Source organism: Delphinus delphis, chromosome 14, assembly GCF_949987515.2.
Source record: "Delphinus delphis chromosome 14, mDelDel1.2, whole genome shotgun sequence".
In the NCBI taxonomy this organism is placed as follows: Eukaryota; Metazoa; Chordata; class Mammalia; order Artiodactyla; family Delphinidae; genus Delphinus; species Delphinus delphis.
In genome coordinates this window covers 48113462-48136635 of record NC_082696.1, presented here as the reverse complement: position 1 = coordinate 48136635, position 23174 = coordinate 48113462, and the positions used below count along the sequence as shown (strand labels likewise).

Genomic DNA, 23174 nt, shown 5'->3' with positions numbered 1-23174 from the left:
ACTGGCGCTGTCGGAGCCGCGGCGGGGCGGAAGCTGCTGCCCGTACTCAAGATGGCGGCTCCGGCGGGCGGGGCCCACGGCTCGGAGACCGCGCGGAGGAGCGGCGGCATGGCGGCGGTGGCCGAGGAGCCAAGTCGGGGATACTGGAACGAGGAGGAGGAGAAGGAGGAGGAGGAGGAGGAGGACGCAGTGAGTGCGACGGCGGAAGCCCGCGCGGCGGTGGAGAGGGTGGCTGCTCGGCTGTGTGCGCGGAAGGGAGTCGGGACGCGGCGGGCTTGCGGGGGCTCCTGGCGGGATTGTGCCTCAGGGCGCGCGGAGCGGCGGGCAGCTGGCCCCAGCCTTATGGGCTACACGGAAGTTCGAGGGGGAAGGAGGGAAGTTACCTTAAGTAACGGCGCGCGCTTCCTCTTGTTGAAAGCAGGACCTAGTTTTCACAAAGGTGGGGTCGTTGCACTGGCGAGGCTTGGCTTCTCTCGTTAATGCCTGCTTCTTCCTGCACACTCGCAAGCTAGCGCCTTTAACCCCTCTTTCTTCCACCAGGAGCAGTTGGTTCTGGTGGAATTATCAGGAATTATTGATTCAGACTTTCTCTCAAAATGTGAAAATAAATGCAAGATTTTGGTGAGTCTTGTAGAATTGGGGGGTTGTTGTAGATTTTCTTAAATTTAAAACAAGAATGACTGGTGAAATATACCCGTCCGTAAGATTGATATATTAATTTCACGTGAACAAAGCAGTGAACACTGGAGACAATTACAGGAGTACAGGGGGACTGTAGGAGCAGCTGGGAGAAAGTTAATGCCTAACTCTGCCTGAGTGTCTGCCTGTGTGGCTGGAGAGAGGTAAAGATTTGGAGGGTTAAAGCATTTTGATATGGAACATTAGGTTTTGAAAAAATACACCGTTTTATATAGTGAGGAGGGTGAGTAAAACACAAAGGGCAGAGAGGATAATTAGATATGCACACAGAGGTTAAACATGCAAACTGGTATATATAGAATGGGTAAACAACAAGGTTCTACTGTATAGCACAGGGAACTATATTTCAATATCCTGTGATAAATGATAATGGAGAATATGAAAAAATGTATATATGTACAATTGAGTCACTTTGCTGTACAGCAGTGATTACACAGCATTGTACTTCAACTATACTTAAGTAAAAAACAAAATTAAAGGGGCTTCCCTGGGGGCGCAGTGGTTGAGAGTCCGCCTGCCGATGCAGGGGACACGGGTTCGTGCCCTGGTCCGGGAAGATCCCACGGGCCGCGGAGCCTGCGCGTCCGGAGCCTGTGCTCCGTAACGGGAGAGGCCACAACAGTGAGAGGCCCGCCTACCGCAAAAATAATAATAATAAAATAAAATTTAAAAAACTTCAAAAAATAAAATATGGAAAACAAACAAAAATAGTGTGGAGAAGGGAGAGAGAATACCTATTAAGAAAGGACTTCAGGGCTTCCCTGGTGACGCAGTGGTTGGGAGTCTGCCTGCTGATGCAGGGACGCGGGTTCGTGCGGCCCGTGAGCCATGGCCGCTGAGCCTGCGCGCCCGGAGCCTGTGCTCGGCAACGGGAGAGGCCACGGCGGTGAGAGGCCCGAGTACTGTTGACTTGAGCTATGGTATCGGGAGTTACCGTCTGTTTTATGTTTAAAATCTTTTGAGCATTTTTTTTTTTTTTTTTTGCAGTTCGCGGGCCTCTCACTGTTGTGGCCTCTCCCATTGCGGAGCACAGGCTCCGGACGCCCAGGCTCAGCGGCCATGGCTCACGGGCCCAGCCGCTCCGCGGCATGTGGGATCTTCCCGGACCGGGACACGAACCCGTGTCCCCTGCATTGGCAGGCGGACTCTCAACCACTGCGCCACCAGGGAAGCCCTCTTTTGAGCATTTTTGACAAAACTTCCTCTGTTCTTACTTTATGTTGAAGAGGATGTTGATTGAAATAGACCTTGCTACTTGGGTATGAATTAAGTAGTCTTCAGTTTGTAGCTGCTGTGATGAGAGCAGTTTTAGCTTATCTTTTACTTGCTAGGACAAGAAGATCCAAAGGTTCCCCAGCTTTGGAAATCAGTCTCCTTGGTAGCAAGGTTTCATGTAAAAGTCTTGTTCTTTTTCTGCCATGCCACACGGCATGCGGGATGTGGGATCTTAGTTCCCTGACCAGGGATCGAACCCGTGCCCCGTGCAGTGGAAGCGCAGAGTCTTAACCGCTGTACCACCAGGGAAGTCCCTTGTGCATTCTTTTTTAAATTGAGAAATAATTGACATATAACATTATACTAGTTTCAGCTGTACAACGTTTTCAATATTTGCATATATTGTGAAATGATCACCACAATGTCTAGTTAACACCCATCACTACACATCGTTACAATTTTTTTTTCTTCTGGTAAGAGCTTTGAAGGTTTACTCTCTTAGCAATTTTCAAATATAAAGTACAGTATTATTAACTATAGTTACCATGATGTTCTTAAACATCCCATGACTTATTTATTTTGTAACTGCAAGTTGGTATCGTTTGAGCCCCCACTTCACCCATTCCCCCCACCCCCAAGGCTTTTTCTAATGATGATTTTTTTAATGATCCTATATTCTGTTTTAGGGAATTGATACTGAGAAGCCCATTCTGCAAGTGGACAGCTATGTCTTTGCTGGAGAGTATGAAGGTAGGAGGAAGTCAGAGAGATGAAACTCCCTTTTTTTTTAATATGCCTTTCAGAGAAAGTAGCTCTGTTACTTCTCAACAAGTTGCCTTCATGTTTTTCTACAGACACTCTTGGGACCTGTGTTATCTTTGAAGAAAATGTTGAACATGGTAAGTGATTGCTATGTTGACTCAACTCTTTTTACTATGAAATATTTCAAACATACTTATGTATGGTGGATATTAAAATTATAAGATCTCATGTACGCCTTGTCTAGCTGTATCAAATCCTCCCTTTTGGTTAGGTAGTTAAAAAACATTCCACATACCTTTGAAGCCCCTTGTATACCCCTCTCCAAACCTACTCCCTTCCTCTGTCTTCAGAGTTAATCACTCTCCTGAATTTGGTGTTTTTCTTTCCTATACCTGATTTTATATTACATATGTATGTATCCGCACACAATAAATAGCACTTTCTGTGTATTTTCACACTTGATATAAGTTATAGCATATTACACATATTATTCTATGTCTTTTTTCAATTAGAGATGTTTCGAGATTTATATATGTTGATATATGTTTTCCTTGTTGCTTAAGATTCTATTTGTGACTATACCAGAGTTTATTCTCCAATTTATGGACATGTAGGTTGCCTTTGTTTTTACCAGTAATTATTAATAACTACTAAAATTTATTGAGTGCTTTCTGTATGTCAGGCACTGTTCTAGGTGCTATAAGTATTAACTCATTGAATCCTCACCACAAGTCTATGAGGTAGATGCCATTGTTTTCATTTTATATTTGAAGAAACTGAAGCACAGAGAGGTAAATAACATTCCTGAGGTCATACACAAAATAAGAGGCAGAGCCAGGATTTGAACCCAGGTGGTCTGCTCCAGAGCCCGTTTTCATAATTATGCTTATTAACTCACTACAGAAATGCTGCCATGAATAGTTTTATGTTTCCTTTTGCATATATGTAAAAATGTCTTGATGAGTGTGTGTACTAGATTCAACCATATGAAATTACCAATTTGGGCCGAATAGCGACAGTTTCATGTGGTTGAACTTAATAGATGTCACTGTGTTGCTTTCTAAAGTGTAGTATCAGCCACACAGTGGCAGGGTGTGGAAGTTTTCCGTGTGCTTCACATCCTTAGCACAGAGCCTCATCCTCCCTCCTTCCTACGCCCACAGTTTTTATAAAGCTGTGACCCCCAGCAGCAGGTTGGCAGCGGTTTTTTTCTCATCTTCTTTCATGATCGGTAATGTTCTCCACTCCAGTCTGGCTTCAAGCAGTAGGTCTACCTTTGGTCCTTCACTTTGAGTGGCAGAGTTTTCGACCTCATTACCCTGTAAGGCCAAATTCCTGGCCTCCCTTTCCTGCTTCCGAGCTGGAGCCTAATAGGCCCATAGCTTTAATCTCACTTTGTGTTTCTGTCCCGTAGAGATGTTTGTTGTCTTTGAGTTCACTGTGCCTTTTGTTCTTATGTATTTTATCTGATATTTCTCTGTGCTTGGAGCTGGAGGAAACTGGAATCATTGAGGCTTAACATGATTATTTGATGGCATCAAGCAGCATAATAGTGTTCATTTTATATTCTAGTGGATGCAGAAGGCAATAATAAAACAGCGCTAAAATATAAATGCCACACAATGAAGAAGCTCAGCATGACAAGAACTCTTCTGACAGAAAAGAAGGAAGGAGAAGAAAACATAGGTTAGTTCACTTAGTTCTCTGAAAATAGGTGATTTAGTATTGGCTTTATGAAACACTGCTGCCAGGATGTTCTTTGTACTTTGTAGTAATAACTATATGTGATAGGTAAAGTATATTAAAATTGAGGGTACTCCATGAAAAGTACCAAACATAGATTTAAAATTGAGTTGAATTCTCACATAGCAGGGGGCACTGGAGACATATAAGAAATTTCTATCTTCTTTGCATTGGAAACGATTGTGAGGAGTTTGTCAAGAAACTTGACATGATTTCAACCCCAGGGAATTCAGCAACTACTTCTCTCTCTCTCTCTCTCTCTCTCTCTCATTAAAACTTCTTTGTAAGTGCAGAAGATATGATGATAGCAGTTCTCGATTCCCAAGGAGTAACCCCATAGGATCTCCTGAACTTTTGGCAGATGCAGTAACCTTCCCCAAGATGCTCACAACTGGAAGAAACTGGCTTTATATGTGGGAGGGACTCTAGGACCAGAGTTGTTAGTCCTGGGTCTCGTTCTTTAATAAGCATCCATTTAGCCTTCTCCAGTTGCTCGTCATCCCACACTAGAGACCTTAGGCCAGTGCTTCTTGCACCCATAGCAGGCGCATGTTTGTGGAGATGAGCAAATAAACACTTGGTGGTTTAAAGCCCATTGTTCACCACACCAACCTCCTTCTCTTGCCCTAGGGAATTTGTGACACAGTCAGAATAAAGGTGTTTGTCCACCAAAAAAAAAAAGACTTATTGCTCAAAGACATATTTGAAACTCTAGTAAATGAGACCCTATTGATGAATATTCATGGTTTGATTTATTATATTTTAAGGAATAAACATTTGAAGGTACATTAATCATTTAGAAATTAATTATACCAGCTACACGTAACTATATAACAAATCTTTGTTCTTATATATTCCACAATTATCCCTTTTTTTAGGCACTCCAAAAATAATAGGAAGTAGGCACTTGAAGTTCTAGAATGAATTCGAAAGGCAGATACATACCAGATAGCTTAGCTATCATTTAGATATTCTTTTTAAAGGAAGTTATACAATTTCCTCTCCTATAGTTCTTAATAATCTAATAGATCTTTGGGAAGATTTGTGTGTATCTTTCAATCAAATAAATTAGTAACGAACTATTCAAGGCTGTATTGGTTACCTGTTGCTGCATAAAAAGTTACCCCTAAACTTAAAGGCTTAAAACAACAACAACAGAACACCATCTTACACGTTTCTGTGAATCAGGAACTGGGGAGCAGCTTAGCTAGGTTGTTCTGGCTGGGGTCTCTCATGAGGTTGCAGTCATTGTGTTGGCTGGGCTGTAGTCATCTGAAGGCTTGAGTAGGGCCGGAAAATCTAATTGTAAGATGGCTCACTCACATAGCTGGTGAGTTTGTGCTGCCTGTTGCAGGAGGCCTCACTTCCTCACCTCCTCACACTACTGTTTGAGTGCCCTCCTGACACGGAGGCTGGCTTTCCCAGACCAAGTGATCCTTAAGAACAAGGTAGAAGCCACAATGTCTTTTATGAACTATCCTTAGAAGTCACATTCTGTCATTTCTGTGATATCCTATTCCATGTGGGAGGGGACGACACAGGGGCGTGCTTGTCAGAAAGGTGAGGATCATTGGGGACCATCTTGGAGGCTGTTTGCCAAACATGGCAAGATGCTGGAGGCAGAACAAAATACACAGGAAATGTAGTCCTTACTTTCTAGGAACTTGTACTCTAAAGCAAATCACGTTGAAACAGACATGGATGACTATGACTCCACACCCATTTCATTCAACTTATTTTAAGTATCTGTTATGTGCCAAGTATTATGCTAGATAACAGAGTAGGCTTTAGGATGGCTTTGAGGTTTTAAACTTGGTGACTAGGAGAAAGACGTTATAGCAAGAAAAAACTATGAAGTCAATAGTTGAAGCTGAACTGGAGGGAAAGAACAAATCGATTTTTGAAAGAGGGAGACTTTATAGTAGTAATACATGAGAAAAGATATGGGATCAACAGTAAGGATGTTTCAACAAACAGCTGCAGAAGAGTTAGTTTATGAATGGGGACAGGAACAGATGGATGCGTGAACAGGGTGACAAGATAGGTTGGTATATCTTACATATATCTAATGGAACTTTGAAGGTGAGAGTAAACAGCTTGGGCTATAGGAATTGAGGATCCATTGAAAATACTTAACTGAAAGGGTCATAAGGATGAAAGAAAAAAATGGCTAGCATTATTGGAACAATTTTTTTTTTAAAGATTTATTTATTATTTATTTATTTTGTTTATTTTTGGCTGTGTCAGGTCTTAGTTGCAGCACACGGGATCTTCGTTAAGGCATTTGGGATCTTTCGTTGCGGCGCATAAGCTCTTCATTGTGGTGCACAGGCTTCTCTCTAGTTGTGGTGCACAGGCTCCAGGGTGCGTGGGTTCTGTAGCTTGCAATACGCAGGCTCTAGTTGAGGCACGCGACCTCAGTAGTTGTGGCATGCGGGCTTAGTTACCCTGCAGCATGTGGGAGCTTAGTTCCCTGACCAGGGATCAAACCCGTTTTCCCCTGCATTGTAAGGAGGATTCTTTACCACTGGACCACCAGGGAAGTCCCTGGAGCAATTCTCAATTATGGGAGTTCATTGACAGGTAAGGGCTTTGACTGTGAGTATGGAAAGGAACAAAAAATTTTTTCAAGGGTGTTTTTTGAGAGGTGTCTTATTTCACAATTGGATTTTTCAACTCAAAATGACAAATAAATGTTGACTCAAGATGACAGAGTGGTATCATCCATTGTATTATGAAAACTGAATGGGTAGGGAGAAAATTGTAGGGAAGTGACAAAATTTTCTTCAAGACAAAAGATGGCAGTGGGAGCTCAGTTATCTCTCAGAATGGGTTGGGAATTGGACTCTGGGAAAAGGGCTTGGAATAGTAACTGAAGTTGATTACTTTTAGTGATTTTGATGATGCATACCCTATAGGCATTCCAAGGTCTCCATGTAAGATGGAAATTATATGATCATTTATCAGTAGGTACAGGCACCATGTTCCTTTCTTTACGTTGGGGTTTTATTTTGATAAATATTCATATGAACAATTAAATTAAAAATATATGTAAGTAACTGAAATTCCTTTTTCATGTTTCTTGGTTTGTCCCCCTGCCTCCTCCATTAGGTGGTGTGGAATGGCTGCAAATCAAGGAAAATGATTTCTCCTGTAGACCCAACATGATTTGTAGTTTTCTGCATGAAAATGAAGAGGATGAAGTTGTAGCTCCAGACCCAGATAAATCTTTGGAGTTGGAAGAGCAAGAGATTCAAATGAAAGATAATTCAAACCTGAGTTATGAACAGGAGAAACCACCAAACTTGGATATAGAGGATTCTGGTCCTCTTATTGATATCCCTTCTTCTGAGACAGAAGGCTCTGTTTTTATGGAAACTCAAGAAACTGCCTTAGAAATCACTCCTAGATGAAATGTTCCTCATAAAAACTAGTCATGATGTTTTTAGAGTTTTTATATAAAATAACTGGCTTTGTAGTTTTCAGTTCACAATTTTATTATTTTTGTTGGCTATATACACATTTCCAATTATAATATAGTTTAATATACTAGAATCATTAAGGACCAGATACGAGTTTTTAAAAATATGGTTTCAATGACTGTAGGGACCCTTCTGTGATGAGTCCTTTAAAAGGGGGTTTTACTAAGGTAAGTGTGAGTTTCTATTGCAGCCATCACAAATTACCACAGACTTAGTGGCTAAAGTGTATTAAGCTACACAAGTGTATTGTCTTATAGTTTTGTAGGTCAGCCATCTGATATGGGTCTCACCTGGGCTAAAATCAAGGTATTTGCAGAGCTTCATTCTCTTCTGGATGTGGCATGGGGGACTCCATTTCCTCGTTCATTCAGTTGTTGGCAGAATTCAGTTCTTTGCAGCTGAAGGATCGCGGTCCCATTTCCTTGCTGTTGGCTGAGAGCCATTCCCAGCCAAACCACTTCTAGAGGCTGCCTGCATTCCTTCACTCATGGTCCGCTTCTCTTCAAAGCCAGCAATGGTCAAGTCCCTCTCAGTCTTTGAATCTCTCCTGCTTCTTCCATAATCCTATTGATGATGGACCCTTCTGCCTTCTTTTAAAGGTCCATTTGATTACACTGGGCACATCTGGGTAACTTCCCTGTTTTAAGGTCTATAACCTTAATTCCATCTGCAAAGTCCCTTTTGCCATGTAATTTAACCAGGCATAAAACTGAGAATTATGGCATGAAAACATTTGGGGGGCCATTTTCCAGTCTACCAATGTCAGTATTACTCCTGAGAACAGAAAAAGAATTCAGAAGTGCTTAAGGGTGAAGGTACAGTTCTGATATTCCAGCTGTAATTTCACTTCTTTCCCACTGAATAAAGATGGTTGGAATTCAGCTGTAACATTCTACAATATTATGGTGATAACCTAGATCTACCCTAACTTGTATTTTTTAAGTAAATTAGTCACACACTTTGATACAGGTTGAACTATATGAAATTACCAATATTTGTTTCTGACTATAAAACTCTGCAATTTTATATGGTTTAACCTGGTACTAGTAAGTTAAAACACTCCTCACGTTAATTATATCTCACAACTGTTGGAGGTGTAACTGTTGTGACAGATTAGAGAACTAATGTTCTAGGATGAGGAATTTTTTCCTTCAGTAGGTTTTGTAAATTTTTACTGTTTATTTGGAAAACAACTTACCCTGATTAAAAGCATTTCCAAATCATAAGTGTGTATCCTCCCAATTTTTATATGACTTTAGTGTCAGCTTTTGTTTAATCAAAAGCTTATTTTTTTCTACCAAATGGTATGAAGTCTCTATGTGGAGAGACTGCTAATTACTTGAGCCAGCATCTGGTCTTCCTTTATTTCTTTGTAACAGAATCCCAGAATTTATTCAGGTTAGCAGTGTGCACAGCTTTCCTCATGTATATGAAAGTGGCCGTATTATCTAGATGTTAGTTCTTCCCAGCTTGATCTATAGTTTCAATGCAATCTGAAATAAAATCACAGCAAGGTTTTTATGGATATTGTCAAACCAACTCTAAAGTTTATATGGAGAGGGAAAGACCCAGAATAGTCAATACAATATTGAAGAACAGTAGGAGGACTTCACGACTTACTGTAAAACTACAGTAATAGAGACAGTGGGAACTGCTGAAAGAATAGACAAATAGGCCAATGGAAGAGAATAGAGAGCCCAGAAATAGACATACATATAGTAAACTGATCTTAGATCAAGGAGCAAAGGCAATACAATGGAGCAAACATAGTCTTTTCAATAAATGGTCCTGGGACAACTGAATATCCATATGCAAAAGAATGAAGCGGGACCCCCCCCATCTCTACTATATGTATATATAGATTTATTCAAAATGGACCAAAGGTCTAAATAAATGTAAGAGCTTAAAATGATAAAACTCTGAAGACAGGAGACATGGGTTCAGTCCCTGGTCTGGGAAGATCCCACATGTTGCAGAGCAACTAAGCCTGTGTGCCACAGCAACTGAGCCTGCGCTCTAGAGCCTGTGAGCCACAACTACTAAGCCCATGCGCCACAATTACTGAAGCCTGCACGCTCTAAGGTCTGCGGGCTGCAACTATGGAAGCCCACATGCCTAGAGCCTGTGCTCCCCAGGAAGAGAAGCCACTGCAATGAGAAGCCCACGCACCGCAACGAAGAGTAGCCTCTGCTCGCTGCAACTAGAGGAAGCCTGTGCTCAGCAACGAAGACCCAATACAGCCAAAAAAAAAAAAAAAAACAAATCGTTTATTATGTTGGATTAGGAAATGTCCTCTTAGATATAACACAAAAATTGCAAGCAACGAAAAAAAAATGGATACATTGGACTTCATCAAAATTGAAAAGTTTGGGCTTCCCTGGTGGCGCAGTGGTTGAGAGTCCGCCTGCCGATGCAGGGTACACGGGTTCGTGCCCCGGTCCGGGAAGATCCCACATGCCGCGCAGCGGCTGGGCCCGTGAGCCGTGGCCGCTGAACCTGCGCGTCCGGAGCCTGTGCTCCGCAACGGGAGAGGCCACAACAGCGAGAGGCCCGCGTACCACAAAAAAAAAAAAAAAAAAAAAAAAAAAAAAAAAAAAAAAAAATTGAAAAGGTTTTCGCTTCAGAGGACACTATCTAGAAAATGAAAAAGCCTATTCAATTGGAGAAAATATTTCAAATTATATATCAGATAAGGGACTTGTATGTAGAATATATTGGAAACTATTACAACCCAACAATAAAAAGACAACCCAATTTAAAAATGAGCAAAGATTCGAATAGACATTTTCCTGAAGAAAGGTATACAAATGGCCAATCAGCCCATGGAAAAAATGCTCAAAATCGTTTGTCATCAGTGAAATGCAAGTGAAAACTACAATGAGATACTACTTTACACCTGCTAGGATGGCTTAATGAAAAAAGATGGACAATAGCAAATTTTGGAGAGGAATGGAGAAGTTGGAACCTGTGATTAATAGAATAATGCTCTCCCCAAAAGATGCCCATGCCTAAACTCAGGGATCTGTGAATATGTTACCTTATTTGGCCAAAGGGAATTTGCTATATGATTACGTTAAGGATCTTGCGATGGGGGTTATTATTGTGGATTATCCAGTTGTGCCACATGTAATCACACGGGTTTTATAAGAGGGATTCAGAAGTGTCAGAGAGAAAAAGAAGTTGTGGCAGTAGAAACAGAAGTTCAAGTGATGCCTTTTGAAGATGGAGGAATACTAAGGAATGCAAACGGCTTCTATAAACTGGAAAGGCAAAGAAACAGTCTCCCTGGAGCTTCTGGGGGAATGTACCCCTAGTGACAACTTAATTTTAGACGTGTAAAACTAATTTTAGGCTTCGGGCTTCTAGAACACTAACATAATACATTTGTGTTATGACAGTAAATTTGTGGTAATTTGTTACAGCACCAATAGAAAAACCAATTCCAAACCCTCTTACATTGCTAATGAAAATGTAAAATGGTGCAGACAGAAAATACTTTGGCAGTTCCTCAAAATGTCAAACATAGAATTACCACATGCAGTTCTACTCCTAGAGAACTGAAAACAAAAGTCTACACAAAAACTTGTACATAAATGTTCAAAGCAGCATAATGCATAATAGTATAAAAGTGGAAACACAAATGTTCATAAATTTTTGAATGGATAAACAAACATGGTATATCCATAGAATGGACTATTATTCAGTCCTAAGTAAAGAAATTAATGTACTAAGAAAGAAGTACTGATACATGTTACAACACATATGAACCTTAAACATGGACACTTATGAACATAGTAAGTGAAATAAGCCAGATGCAAAAGGCCACATATTGTATGAATCCATTAATATGGTATGTTCTCAATAGTCAAATCTACGGAGACATAGGTTAGTGGTTGCCAGGGGTTGACAAGGGTGGAAAGTGGAGAGTGCTACTGGGTTATAAGAGGGTGATAAAAATGTTTTGGAATTAGTGGTGATGGATGTACATCTTTGTGAATATACTAAAAACCAAGAAATTGTACACTTTACGGGGTAATTTATGGCATGTGACGTATACGACAACTTAAACATTGGGGGGAAAATAACAATCAGAAGTGTTATTTTCTGCATACATTTTATGTGCCAGGCACTGTGGCAGTTATAAACTCTGTTTATAAACTCTGCCTCACTGATCTCATAGTTTTGTCAACAGTGCATATTTCACATTGATAATTTTAGTGACTATGAATACCTACCATGCCACCAACCTTTCTAGCATCCTGGAGGATTCCCAGATGAATAACACCTGGTCCCTGAATATCTGAGTCCAGGTATACACATGAGACAGGCTGGGACCTGGGACCATTTCCTGCAGAGCTGCAATGCTTGCACCTGAACAAACGTCTCCTGGAGTAACAAAATACAAAAAAACTATAAGAGACTAAAAATATGTGCATGCACAGTTGGGGCAAATTATGGGCAAGAAACAAAAAGATCAGAAAAACCCCATTGCCACTTCTGCAGAGCTGGGTGCAAAGGGAGTAAAAGCAGGGTACTGTGCATGCCCCCTGCAACCAACACCACCAAATGCATGAGCAAACCACCTAAGCTACCCCTCCAGCCCACCCCTGGACACACCCTACCCTCACCCCATATAAGGAACCAGCTCACCTGCGCCCCACCCCCTACCTTCGGGAACTAGCAAGGGAACCCGTTACTTGGTTTTGCTCCTTCCTGCAGCCACAGAAGCCCCCCAAAAGCCTTGTCTGAATTTCTTGGCTGGCCTCTTACCAATTTCTATTGATTGGGGAAGGCCGAGAACCCTGGTCTATCACACACAGGTGTGTACATCAAGCTCCAAGAGGAGCCTGTTGATTTCCGGAAAAGAGCCAAGACAAACACCGGTAACCAAGGAAACAGAGCGCTATTTCATCCCAAACGGCCCCCAGCGCCTCCAAGCCTCCACGTCGGCGGCGGTGCCAGGAAGTGACGTCACGCCCAAGTTCCGGTTCCTCCTCGGTCGTTGCGCTGCCGTATCTCCTGTAACCCTGTGGTACACGTGCGTGCGCCAGGTGGGCGCTGCGGTAGCATGGACGCTTTGGATCGAGTTGTGTAAGTGCAGTGGGTTCTTTCCCCGGGTAACGTTGGGGAGAAGGGCCTCTGTAGCGGGACGGAGGAGTAACGCCTCTGCCTCCCGTTTCTCCTGGCCGCCCACGCTCCTTCTTCACCCCCGTTGCGACTCCGTGCGGATGTATCCACTGGTTTGGGTTTCCGTCTGTTGGGACGGCCTGCGGGGAGACGGAGAGCAGGGAAGGCCGTGTGTGGGAGCCGCGGCGTGGAGGTGGCACCGAGGCGTTGGCCGCTTTTATCCTAGACAATAGGAAGTGTCTCGGCTTCCGCAGAAGTGAGAGGAAGGTGAGAGAGGTGTTCTGGGCACAGAACACCTGAGTGAGGTGCTCTGAGCACAGGCCTGGGAATGTGACAGATTTAGGTGACAGTCGGGCCCGTCCACGTAAAGCTATGCGACTGGGACATTTAGTCCCCCTAAGTCTCAGTTTACTCTGTAAAATAGCGTTCATAATAGTCGTACTTCATAGAACTGTGAGGAATATTTGCGAGAATATATGTAAAGGCTTTGCGGCAGCACGTAGAGATGCTCATTAGCTTTTTTTCTTTTTCCCAAACTTGTACACTTTTCTGAGTTATCCTTGGGTAATGTCTGCTTTATATTAGTCCAGAAAACGTTTATCGATCTCATAAATAGTTCTGCTGTTATTTGTTATGGGTTTCTTGCGTTTTACCTGGGTTAACATGTAATCAAAAGGACAAATTATTCTTTTGGTCATTAAATCAGCGATTTTTGCACATGTGCTGAATATTCCTCTGCAGGTGCGGGGACCGCAAAAAAATGAGTAAGACTAGTTTACTGTCTCATTGTGGGACAAACAGCTAATAAAACGTACAAGGTGTTATTTGCATTAGTTGCTGGTTAGTCAGAAGTAATAAAGCACATGGAATATAGAACATATAGCACTTTTATTGGGTTAGAGACACACTAAATCTCTCCTGGTTTGACTTAAAAAGTACTGTGTATCTTTATCAACCAGTAAATGATTAGAAGCTTTAAATGTGCTTGACATTTTATCTGGTGAATTTTTAAAGTCTGCATGGTAAAGTAAGTTTGTGCATATTCTGTTTTGCTTTTACTTCACAAAGTGTCCGTGGGACTGGAAGGAGGGAGGGTCATAGTTATTTAAGAGAAGAGGAATTATTTCAGTAGATGGCAGAGAACTGTTGGAAAATCAAGATTCTCACTGTAGTGTAAGCAGAGGTGAACAGAGTGTATAAAAACATTCTACTCCTGCTGTAACATCATACAATCAGAATAATGGATTTGTTTTCCCTTCATATCTTGCAGAGTGATTGGTCTAGGTTAGTTTTTTTTTTTTAATGCCTTTTGTATTTATTTTTTAATTTTTTGGCTGCATTGGGTCTTCGTTGCTGCGTGCAGGCTTTCTCTAGTTGTGGCGAGCGGGGGCTACTCTTCGTTGCAGTGCGCGGGCTTCTCGTTGCAGTGGCTTCTCTTAGTTGCAGAGCACAGGCTCTAGGTGTGCAGGCTTCAGTAGTTGTGGCACGCGGGCTCAGTAGTTGTGGCTCGTGGGTTCTAGAACGCATGCTCAGGAGTTGTGGCGCACGGGCTTAGTTGCTCCGCGGCATGTGGGATCTTCCCGGACCAGGGCTCTTACCCGTGTCCCTGCATTGGCAGGCAGATTCTTAACCACTGTGCCACCAGGGAAGTTCTATCTCTTTTTTTAAATAAAAGGTTTAGAAAACAGTAATAAAAGAATGCTGGGAGTATAAAAATAGGAATCTTTTTAAAGACCATATCTAATAAAATTAACACTTACTTAACAGTAAGAGCTGAATATCTTTTACTAATATTCCCCTAAAAAGTGAGATTTTGTTTAGTGGTGGAATCCTAACTGATAAATGTCATGTAATGTCTCTGTTGATTTTTAAGAATTTGCACATAAGTCATGGTTTTGTAATATGAGGAACATGTTTTAAGTTGTTATGAATTGTGATTTTTCCGAATAGAAAGCCCAAAACAAAAAGAGCCAAGAGATTCCTTGAGAAAAGAGAACCGAAACTCAGTGAAAATATTAAAAATGCTATGCTGATTAAAGGGGGCAATGCAAGTTCAACAGTGACACAAGTACTTAGAGATGTGGTACGTATATATATACTTACTTTTTAAATGGTGTTGAAATCATTTTAGGAAATTTTTAGCATACTAGTTGGACTGCCTGAGAAATACATAGATAAGTTTGGCTTGCTTTAAGAAATGCTAGCCTTAGAGAAAAGCTAACGTCTCACCAAGGCCCTGACTACTGGTTTTCCTTACAGCAGCTAGTTCCCTTAGTAAATTTCACGTGATTTCAATTACTAGCATTTGATTTACTCACATTTCAGGAACATATCTAATTTGTAAAACGAGGTAACTGCATATTACTATCTATTCTTTCAACAATACCAACTACTGTGCTAGGTGCTAGGGATTAATAGTTACGTAAGACATAGTCCTTCCCTTCAGTGAGCTTAGTGAGGAAGACAGACAAGTAAAAGTTAACAGCATTGTGAATGAAGTGCTGTGCTGGAGGTACACACAGGATAGGATGGGAGGCTGAGTTAAAATCCCACGGGGGTTGCCACACACAGGATGGGCTTCCTAGAGATGACACTTAAGCATCATTTTGAAGGAGGAGTTGGAACAAGAAGGAGAAAAGGAAGCGGAAGAGAAGGGCTTCCAAGGCTGAGGAAAAAGCTTGTGCAAAAGGGCATGTGAATGAGCATGATGCATTTGGGGAACTGCAGAATTGGGGATGGCTAAAGGAGAGTGGGCTAGATGAAGCTAGAATTTAAGGAAATGAAGGGAATCATTTAAATTGGATAGAATATTGAAAGGGCATAGAAATTTTTAATTAGGAAAGTCCCAGCTAAGAATACTAAGCTCGTGTTGCATGTTATAAGTGATCAAAAGGGAGCCATGCAGAAGATAGCAGAATAGGATTCAGGGACCAGGATAATCTTGTATAATGACTGTTATCATGCTTGATTTTTACCTCTGCTTTTCAGAATGTGCTTTGTTTTGAAAGCTATAAATTATGTTTTACAGTATGCACTGAAGAAACCGTATGGAGTTCTGTATAAAAAGTAAGTCATGATTTCTTTTATTTCACTTATTAAATTATATTGTTTCATTATAAAAGTAACAACCAACCACTTTATGGGAGATTTAGAAAAATATTTTGGTTAAAAAATACTATAGTTCCTTACATACATAGCTATGAGTATTTTTATTTAATTTATTTATTTTAAAATATTTATTTATTTGGCTGCGCTGGGTCTTTGGTTGCGGCGTGCGGGATCTAGTTCCCTGACTAGGGATCGAACCCTGACCCCCTGCATTGGGAGCACGGAGTCTTAACTGCTGAACCACCAAGGAAGTCCTGCTATGAGTATTTAAAATTTGTTTGTTTCCTGTCTGTGTTTTCATTTGTACTGAATATCCTTACAGAGTTGTAATCATAGCATTATGTATTATTTTTAAATAGTAATAGACTTACAGAAAAGTTACAAAAATAGTAGCGTTCCCATATACCCTCTCCCAGCATCTCTTAATGTTATAACTTCCATAACCATAATACAGTTATCAAAAGTAAGAAATGGACATTGGTACAGTAATGTTAATTAAATCATAGGCTTGATTTGGTTTGCACCAGTTTTTCCTTTTTCTTTTTTTATAAATTTATTTTATTTATTTATTTTTGTCTGTGTTGGGTCTTTGTTGCTGCGCACAGGCTTTCTCTAGTTGCAGTGAGCAGGGGCTACCCTTCGTTGCAGTGCGTGGGCTTCTCATTACGGTGGCTTCTCTCATTGTGGAGCACGGGCTCTAGGCGCGTGGGTTTCAGTAGTTGCGGCATGCAGGCTCAGTAGTTGTGGCTCACGGGCTCTAGAGCACAGGCTCAGTAGTTGTGGCGCATGGGCTTAGTTGCTCCGTGGCATGTGGGATTTTTCCGGACCAGGGCTCAAACCCATGTACCCTCCATTGGCAGATGGATTCTTAACCACTGCGCCACCAGGGAAGCCCCAGTTTTTTCATTAATATCCTTTTTCTCTTCCAGGATCCCACATTGTGTTCAGTTGTCGTGTCTCCTTAGTCTCCTCCAGTTTGTTACAGTTCCTCAATCTTTCCTTGTCTTTGATGACCTTGAAACTTCTGATGAGTGTTCGTCAGTTATTTTGTAAAATATCCTTCAGTTTGCACTTGTCTTAAGTTTCTCGTGAGTGGATTGAGATTATGCATTATGGGCAGGAGTACCACAAAAGTGATGTGCCTTTTTCAATAAATCATACCAGGGAGTACATGATGTCTTATTACTGTTGTTGTTAACCTTGGTTAAAGTGGTGTCTGCTGGGTTTCTCCACTGTAAAGTTTCTATTTTCCCCTTTGTAATTAACAAACTTTTAGAGGAGATACTTAGAGACTATGCAAATAATCCTATTTCTCCTCAAACTTTTGTGTATTCATTTTAGCATTCATCAGTGGATCTTGTCTACAACAGTGATTACTGTGGTGTTCTAGTAGTGGTTTTCGATTTCTCTCATTCCCTCTGCGTTTATTAATTGGAATTCTGTAAGGAGAATCTGTCCCTTTTCCTCCATTTAATTACTTATTTATGTCAGTGTGGACTTACAGATATTTATTATGTTCTTTGGGGTTGTAATCCAGTGCTGTCATGATTTATTTATTTAATTTTTGGCTGTGTTTGGTCTTCGTTGCTGTGCGCGGGCTTTCACTAGTTGTGGCGAGCAGGGGCTACCCTTTGTTGCGGTGCGCGGGCTTCTCATTGCGGTGCTTGTCTTTGTTGCGGAGCAGGGGCTCTAGGCTCATGGGCTTCAGTAGTTGTGGCACGCACGCTCAGTAGTTGTGGCACATGGGCTTAGTTGCTCCGCGGCATGTGGGATCTTCCCGTACCAGGGCTCCAACCCTTGTCCCCTGCATTGGCAGGCAGATTCTTAACCACTGTGCCACCCGGGAAGTCCTGTCATGATTTATTTTGTTGCATAAATTGTTCTCCATTTGGCCATTGGGATCTCTGTCAGGTTGGCTTTTCAAAGTGCCCCCTGTGTTTGAGCACTTCCTTTCTGGCACCACAAGATGCTCTGGGTTCATCTTGTAGTTTTCATTGCCACGGCCTTGGAATCAGCCCTGATTCCATATATTGGAGACTGATAATTTAGAAACAGATCTATGCTCAGTTGCTACTGGAGTGTCATTGTCTCTAGGTCCTCTCAGCAGACAGAGTTTGAAAATAAATATTATGTACATTAACCTATGCATGTATGCATGTCTATATTTGTTTATATTTATTTATATATTAAAAAACCCTGAGTTGATACTGATACTTCCTAAAAATTCATGAGTGCATACTAGTGCTTCCAATTCCAGTCGAATACCAGAGACTTCATTCCAGCCTTTCTCCTTTTCTTCTTTGTATCTTCTATCTTCTGACAGTATGAAACCTTGCTTTTGTTATATTTACTTATTTGTGTAATTCTAGTAGTTTCAGAATTTCTAACCTTATAAGAAACAATTTTACTAACTAGAGTATGGAATTTATGTGCAGTTCTTTTTGTCTTTAACCTCACAACATGCAGTAAAAATATTGTTTTCCAGTGTAAGTCAGGTTAGGTTATTTTTGCCCCTTCAGTGTGATTGTGTTATTCATTTATACTATAGTTAAGGTCATTTATTACAGTCTGTATTCTATTTTGGGTTTTCTATCACTTCCTGGTTTTTTTTTTTTTTGCGGTACATGCGCCTCCCACCGCTGCGGCCTCTCTCGTTGCGGAGCACAGGCTCCGGACACGCAGGCCCAGTAGCCATGGCTCACGGGCCCAGCCGCTCCGTGGCACGCAGGATCCTCCCGGACCGGGGCACGAACCCGCGTCCCCTGCATCTGCAGGCGGACTCTCAACCACTGCGCCACCAGGGAAGCCCCCTGGTGGTTTTTTTAATTTATGTATGTAAAATTTACTGTTTGTGGTGTATACTTTCATGGGTTTTGACAAATACATTGAGTTGTGTCTGCCACTGCAGTCATGGTACAGAAACAGTTTCATTATTCTGACAATTCTTTAGTGCCTTTTTCATTTGTCTTGTAAGCATTTTTCTACTGATAGGTGTCCTTTATATATTATTTTTAATGCTAGTATAATGCCTATTAAATGGTTATACTAAAATTTACTTAACTGTTCCTTAACTTGAGGAAATTTTGATTTTCTTTTTTGTTGTTGTTGTTCTTATAAATAATGCTAAAATGGCCATTTTTTCACAAATGAGTTCTTCTTTTGTATTGGTTCCTACATGAGATTTCTAGACGTGAGATTACTGGGTATAGCTTCATGCCCAATCTAGCATATTAACAGTAGTGCTTTTTGAGAAGTTTGGCAGAGTAAAATGTATGAGTTTCATGGGTCACTACCTACTTTTGGTTTGTTTTTTAAAATTAAGAAGTGAAAATGACATTTTGTTTAAACTTGCATTTTCCCTATGTTTCCAACAGGTCATATTTGCGTATTTGTGAATTGCCGTTAGCTGTTAATCATAAATGCTGCAGTAATTTTTCCTGATTTGTTTGTGTTGCATCATTTTTTTAAATACATTTTTTGTTTTTTACTGATTAAAAAGTAATATATATTTATCTTAGATAGTTGGGATAAGAGTAAATAATCACCCATAGATAAGCACTATGTATATTTTCTCCTCATGCAGTTTTATATCTATATATCTTTGAACAAAATTGAGATCATGTGTATATGATTTTATTTCTCTTTAAATTCATAAAAATTATGAACTGTTTTATACTTTACTTACATGACTAAAAATCCAAAAATATACAGTGAAAATATAAACACACACTCTTCCCAGAACAGCCACTATCATTAGTTTCTTATATGTCTTAACAGAATTTCTTTATGCATATTTAAGCAAATAAAAATACATAATCTTATTTTTCTCCCTTTTGCATGAAAGATAGCATTCTGCGTTTCTCTACCCACTGTTTCTCCATCTCCACTACTACTATTCCTGGTCCAACCCACCATTTTTTTCTTTCTCTCCTGGATTACTGTGATAGCTCCTTACTAACCCCTTCACTCTTGCTGTGGTACATTCCATCCTTATATAGCAGACAGAGCAGTCCTTTAAAAAGAACATTTGGGGCTTCCCTGGTGGCGCAGTTGTTGAGAGTCCGCCTGCTGATGCAGGGGACACAGGTTCGTGCCCCGGTCTGGGAAGATCCCACATGCCGCAGAGCGGCTGGGCCCGTGAGCCATGGCCACTGAGCCTGGGCGTCCGGAGCCTGTGCTCCACAGTGGGAGAGGCCACAACAGTGAGAGGCCCGTGTACCGCAAAAAAAAAAAAAAAAGAACATTTGGGGCTTCCCTGGTGGCACCGTGGTTAAGAATACGCCTGCCAATGCAGGGGACATGGATTCGAGCCCTGGTCCGGGAGGATCCCACATGCCACAGAGCAGCTGGGCCCATATGCCACAGCTACTGAGCCTGCATTCTGGAGCCCGTGAGCCACAACTACTGAGCCCACGCTCCAGAGCTACTGAAGCCTGCACACCTAGAGCCCGTGCTCTGCAACAAGAAAAGCCACCACAATGAGAAGCCCACGCACTGCAACGAAGAGTAGCCCCCGCTCACCGCAACTAGAGAAAGCCCAGGAAAAGCAACGAAGACCCAACGCAGCCAAAAATAAATAAATAAAATAAGTAAATTAAAAAAAAAAAAAAGAACACTTGAATCCAATCATATCACTGTCTTGCCTAAAACCCCCCAGTGCTTCCTGTTACTCTTTTAATAACTTACGTTCCTTACCTTGACCAACAAGGCCCTACATATTCTGGGCCAAGTCTACATCTTTGACCTCATACCCCACTGTTAACCCTTTGTTCACTAAGCTCCAGTGACATTTGTCGTCTGTTTCTTGAATAGTCTAAGCTTGTTTCCATCTCGGAATCTTTTCTTATTCTGTTTCCTTTTCCTGGAATACTCTTAACCTCAAAACTTTTCCATGGCTAACTCCTCATTTATCAGGTCTCAGCTCAAATAATCATTTTCCATTCTTCACACTAACACAGTGCCCTGTTCTATTTTTGTCACAACAGATATTACTTTTTGAAATTGTTCATTTTTCCTCTAAAATGTAAGCTCCGTGAAAGCAAGGATCTTGTTTGACATGGTATTATGGTATCCCTAGCTCCTAGAACAGTGCCTGGCACATAATATGCACTAAATAAATATTTGAATGAATAAATATTCTTCTAGCTTCTATTTTTTGATCATCTGAATATAAAATTATCTTAATATTTATTGCTATGGATGAATTATTAAGATTATTAAAATTAGGGTAACTTTTTTTAATATTAGGAAAAATATTACAAGACCGTTTGAGGATCAGACATCATTGGTAAGTAGAATCTTTCTGATTTAAGAAGGCATATAAGTGATTGTTCAAACTAATTCATTTAATTTAATAGTACTCCTAATTTATGATTTTGAATTAGAAATCATCCTATGTGAGGGAATTTTAATGCAGAATGCAGGGGAAATAAGACTTTTATACTTTCAAAAAGATGACTATAGAGCTTACATTTCACTGAATGTTACGTATTCACTGCTTGCAAGTATATTGATAGAATTTTTAAAAATTGAATTACATTTTAAGTGCATAATTAATGGATTGTCAAAAGGAAGCTTGTTATGGATCTTTTTATAGAGCAAGTTTGATTTAAAAAAATTTTACTTTTCTTTTTTTGAGTGTTTTTAGAACAAGAAACACTACCCAAATGATTACTAACAATTGTCAGTTGCTTTACTAGAGTTAATCAAATTCCCGTTTGAGTGTATTAGCAATCAAAACTAAATGAAAAAGTCTAGTGAATGAAATCAGAAGATAAAAGGTGGTATATAATAAATGGAGAATGATGAGTGGACTCTGAGTATGTGATGATATTAGTTTCTTACTAAAGAAAATCTTAAGGGAATACGTGGATTAAACTATTTAAGTTGACTTAAAAAAAATCAGAACGTGATTATGTTCTCTTGACAGGACCGCCATTGCTTGTTCTTTTAGTTAGTGAATTTAAAAGAAAAAATGTTTGAAAAGAATCTCAATAACTAATTAGAAAACTGAAATTGAGCATCTTATCCTAATTTGGCAACTAACTGCAGTGAAAATTATATTAAGAAAATATTGTCAAAATAAACATTTTTTTAAATAAAATTGCTTTTATCATAGTCTTGGGTTTTTCACCGTCATTTTTGAAGAGATCATGAAAGTAAAAATGGAGGGTCTAACCCAGAAATCTCTCTCTTCCACACGTGACTTATCCAGGGCTGATTTTGTTTTGTGACACCATGGTGCTTTCAGTTGAGTGACCACTTTGTAGAAGTGTTATGTTGTAGAATCTGTAGCATTCTGTACTTTTTTTTCAATCCAGTGTCAATATGACAACTTTTCTTATACTTAAAATTGTGGCATTTCCTCTCTTTGATCTCCCACTTCCAGAGACAGGAGATATTTCATTGGCTGTAATAAATCTCAGACCACTAGAGCTCAAAATGACTGTGGAAACAGTGATCATGTTGGAAATTTGGTTGAATTCCTCCTCCTGACTGCCCATCCCCCAATAGTACATTTCTTACGCTGTAATCTTGGAAATGTGCTTAGTACAAGAGTTAGCAAATATACCTCCTGTGGGCTAAATCCCTGTTTCTGTGAGGACCACAAGCTAAGAATGGTTTTTACATTTTTAAAGTTTTTTTTTTTACACCATATAAAAAGTCTAAAATATATACTATCTAGTCTTTTGAAGATAATTTGTCTACTCTTGCTGTAGAATTTTAAGAAAAAGCGGACTTTATGGAGAAGGATGACAGATGAGTACTATATATATGTGAAAGGTAGTTTATGGAAAGCTTTGGGCTGTTAACATGAGAATGTAAAAAAAAATTTTTTTTAAGAAAGGATTTTCATTGATTTGGACATTTAAAAAACATTTCTAAACACATGCTTTGTGCCAGACACAGTGTAAGTTGCTTTCCCATATGACGTGTCACGTGGCCCTTGCAGATTTTTTCAGGAAGTGTTATTGTCTTTGATTTACACATGATAAAAGTAATTCTCAGAAAGGCTGACCAGATCCCATAGCAATTGGC

General features: G+C 40.4%; 2 protein-coding genes and 1 long non-coding RNA gene across 3 annotated transcripts in view; 2 read left to right on the top strand and 1 right to left on the bottom strand.

Moving 5' to 3' along the window:
• The first annotated feature begins 70 nt into the window (after nt 1–70).
• GTF3C6 (general transcription factor IIIC subunit 6) lies at nt 71–8491 on the top strand. The gene is made up of 6 exons (XM_060030093.1): nt 71–189; nt 541–621; nt 2601–2664; nt 2769–2813; nt 4249–4362; nt 7531–8491. Exons 1-6 carry the CDS (start codon nt 109–111, stop codon nt 7830–7832), a joined length of 687 nt encoding a protein of 228 aa, XP_059886076.1. The 5' UTR covers nt 71–108; the 3' UTR covers nt 7833–8491.
• Nucleotides 8492–8518: 27 nt separating this feature from the next.
• On the bottom strand, nt 8519–12847 carry LOC132436994 (uncharacterized). Its single transcript, XR_009521943.1, has 3 exons — nt 12672–12847; nt 12137–12287; nt 8519–8675 (listed from the first exon to the last, which is right to left on the bottom strand). It is a non-coding gene; the product is annotated as an uncharacterized lncRNA (long non-coding RNA).
• Nucleotides 12848–12896: 49 nt separating this feature from the next.
• Nucleotides 12897–23174, top strand: part of RPF2 (ribosome production factor 2 homolog) — a 34636-nt gene continuing 24358 nt past the window's right edge. The window contains exons 1-4 of the mRNA XM_060030086.1: nt 12897–12992; nt 14979–15111; nt 16057–16094; nt 21384–21423. Coding sequence (XP_059886069.1) covers nt 12970–12992; nt 14979–15111; nt 16057–16094; nt 21384–21423 — 234 coding nt within the window. The 5' untranslated portion in view covers nt 12897–12969. The remainder of the gene's footprint in view (nt 12993–14978; nt 15112–16056; nt 16095–21383; nt 21424–23174) is intronic.

Coding starts and splice junctions, on each gene's coding strand:
- GTF3C6 (XM_060030093.1), top strand. CDS start 109: ATGGCGGCGGTGGCCGAGGAGCCAAGTCGGGGATACTGGAACGAGGAG. Junction 622..2,600: donor AAAATAAATGCAAGATTTTG/GTGAGTCTTGTA, acceptor ATTCTGTTTTAG/GGAATTGATACTGAGAAGCC. Junction 2,665..2,768: donor CTTTGCTGGAGAGTATGAAG/GTAGGAGGAAGT, acceptor GTTTTTCTACAG/ACACTCTTGGGACCTGTGTT.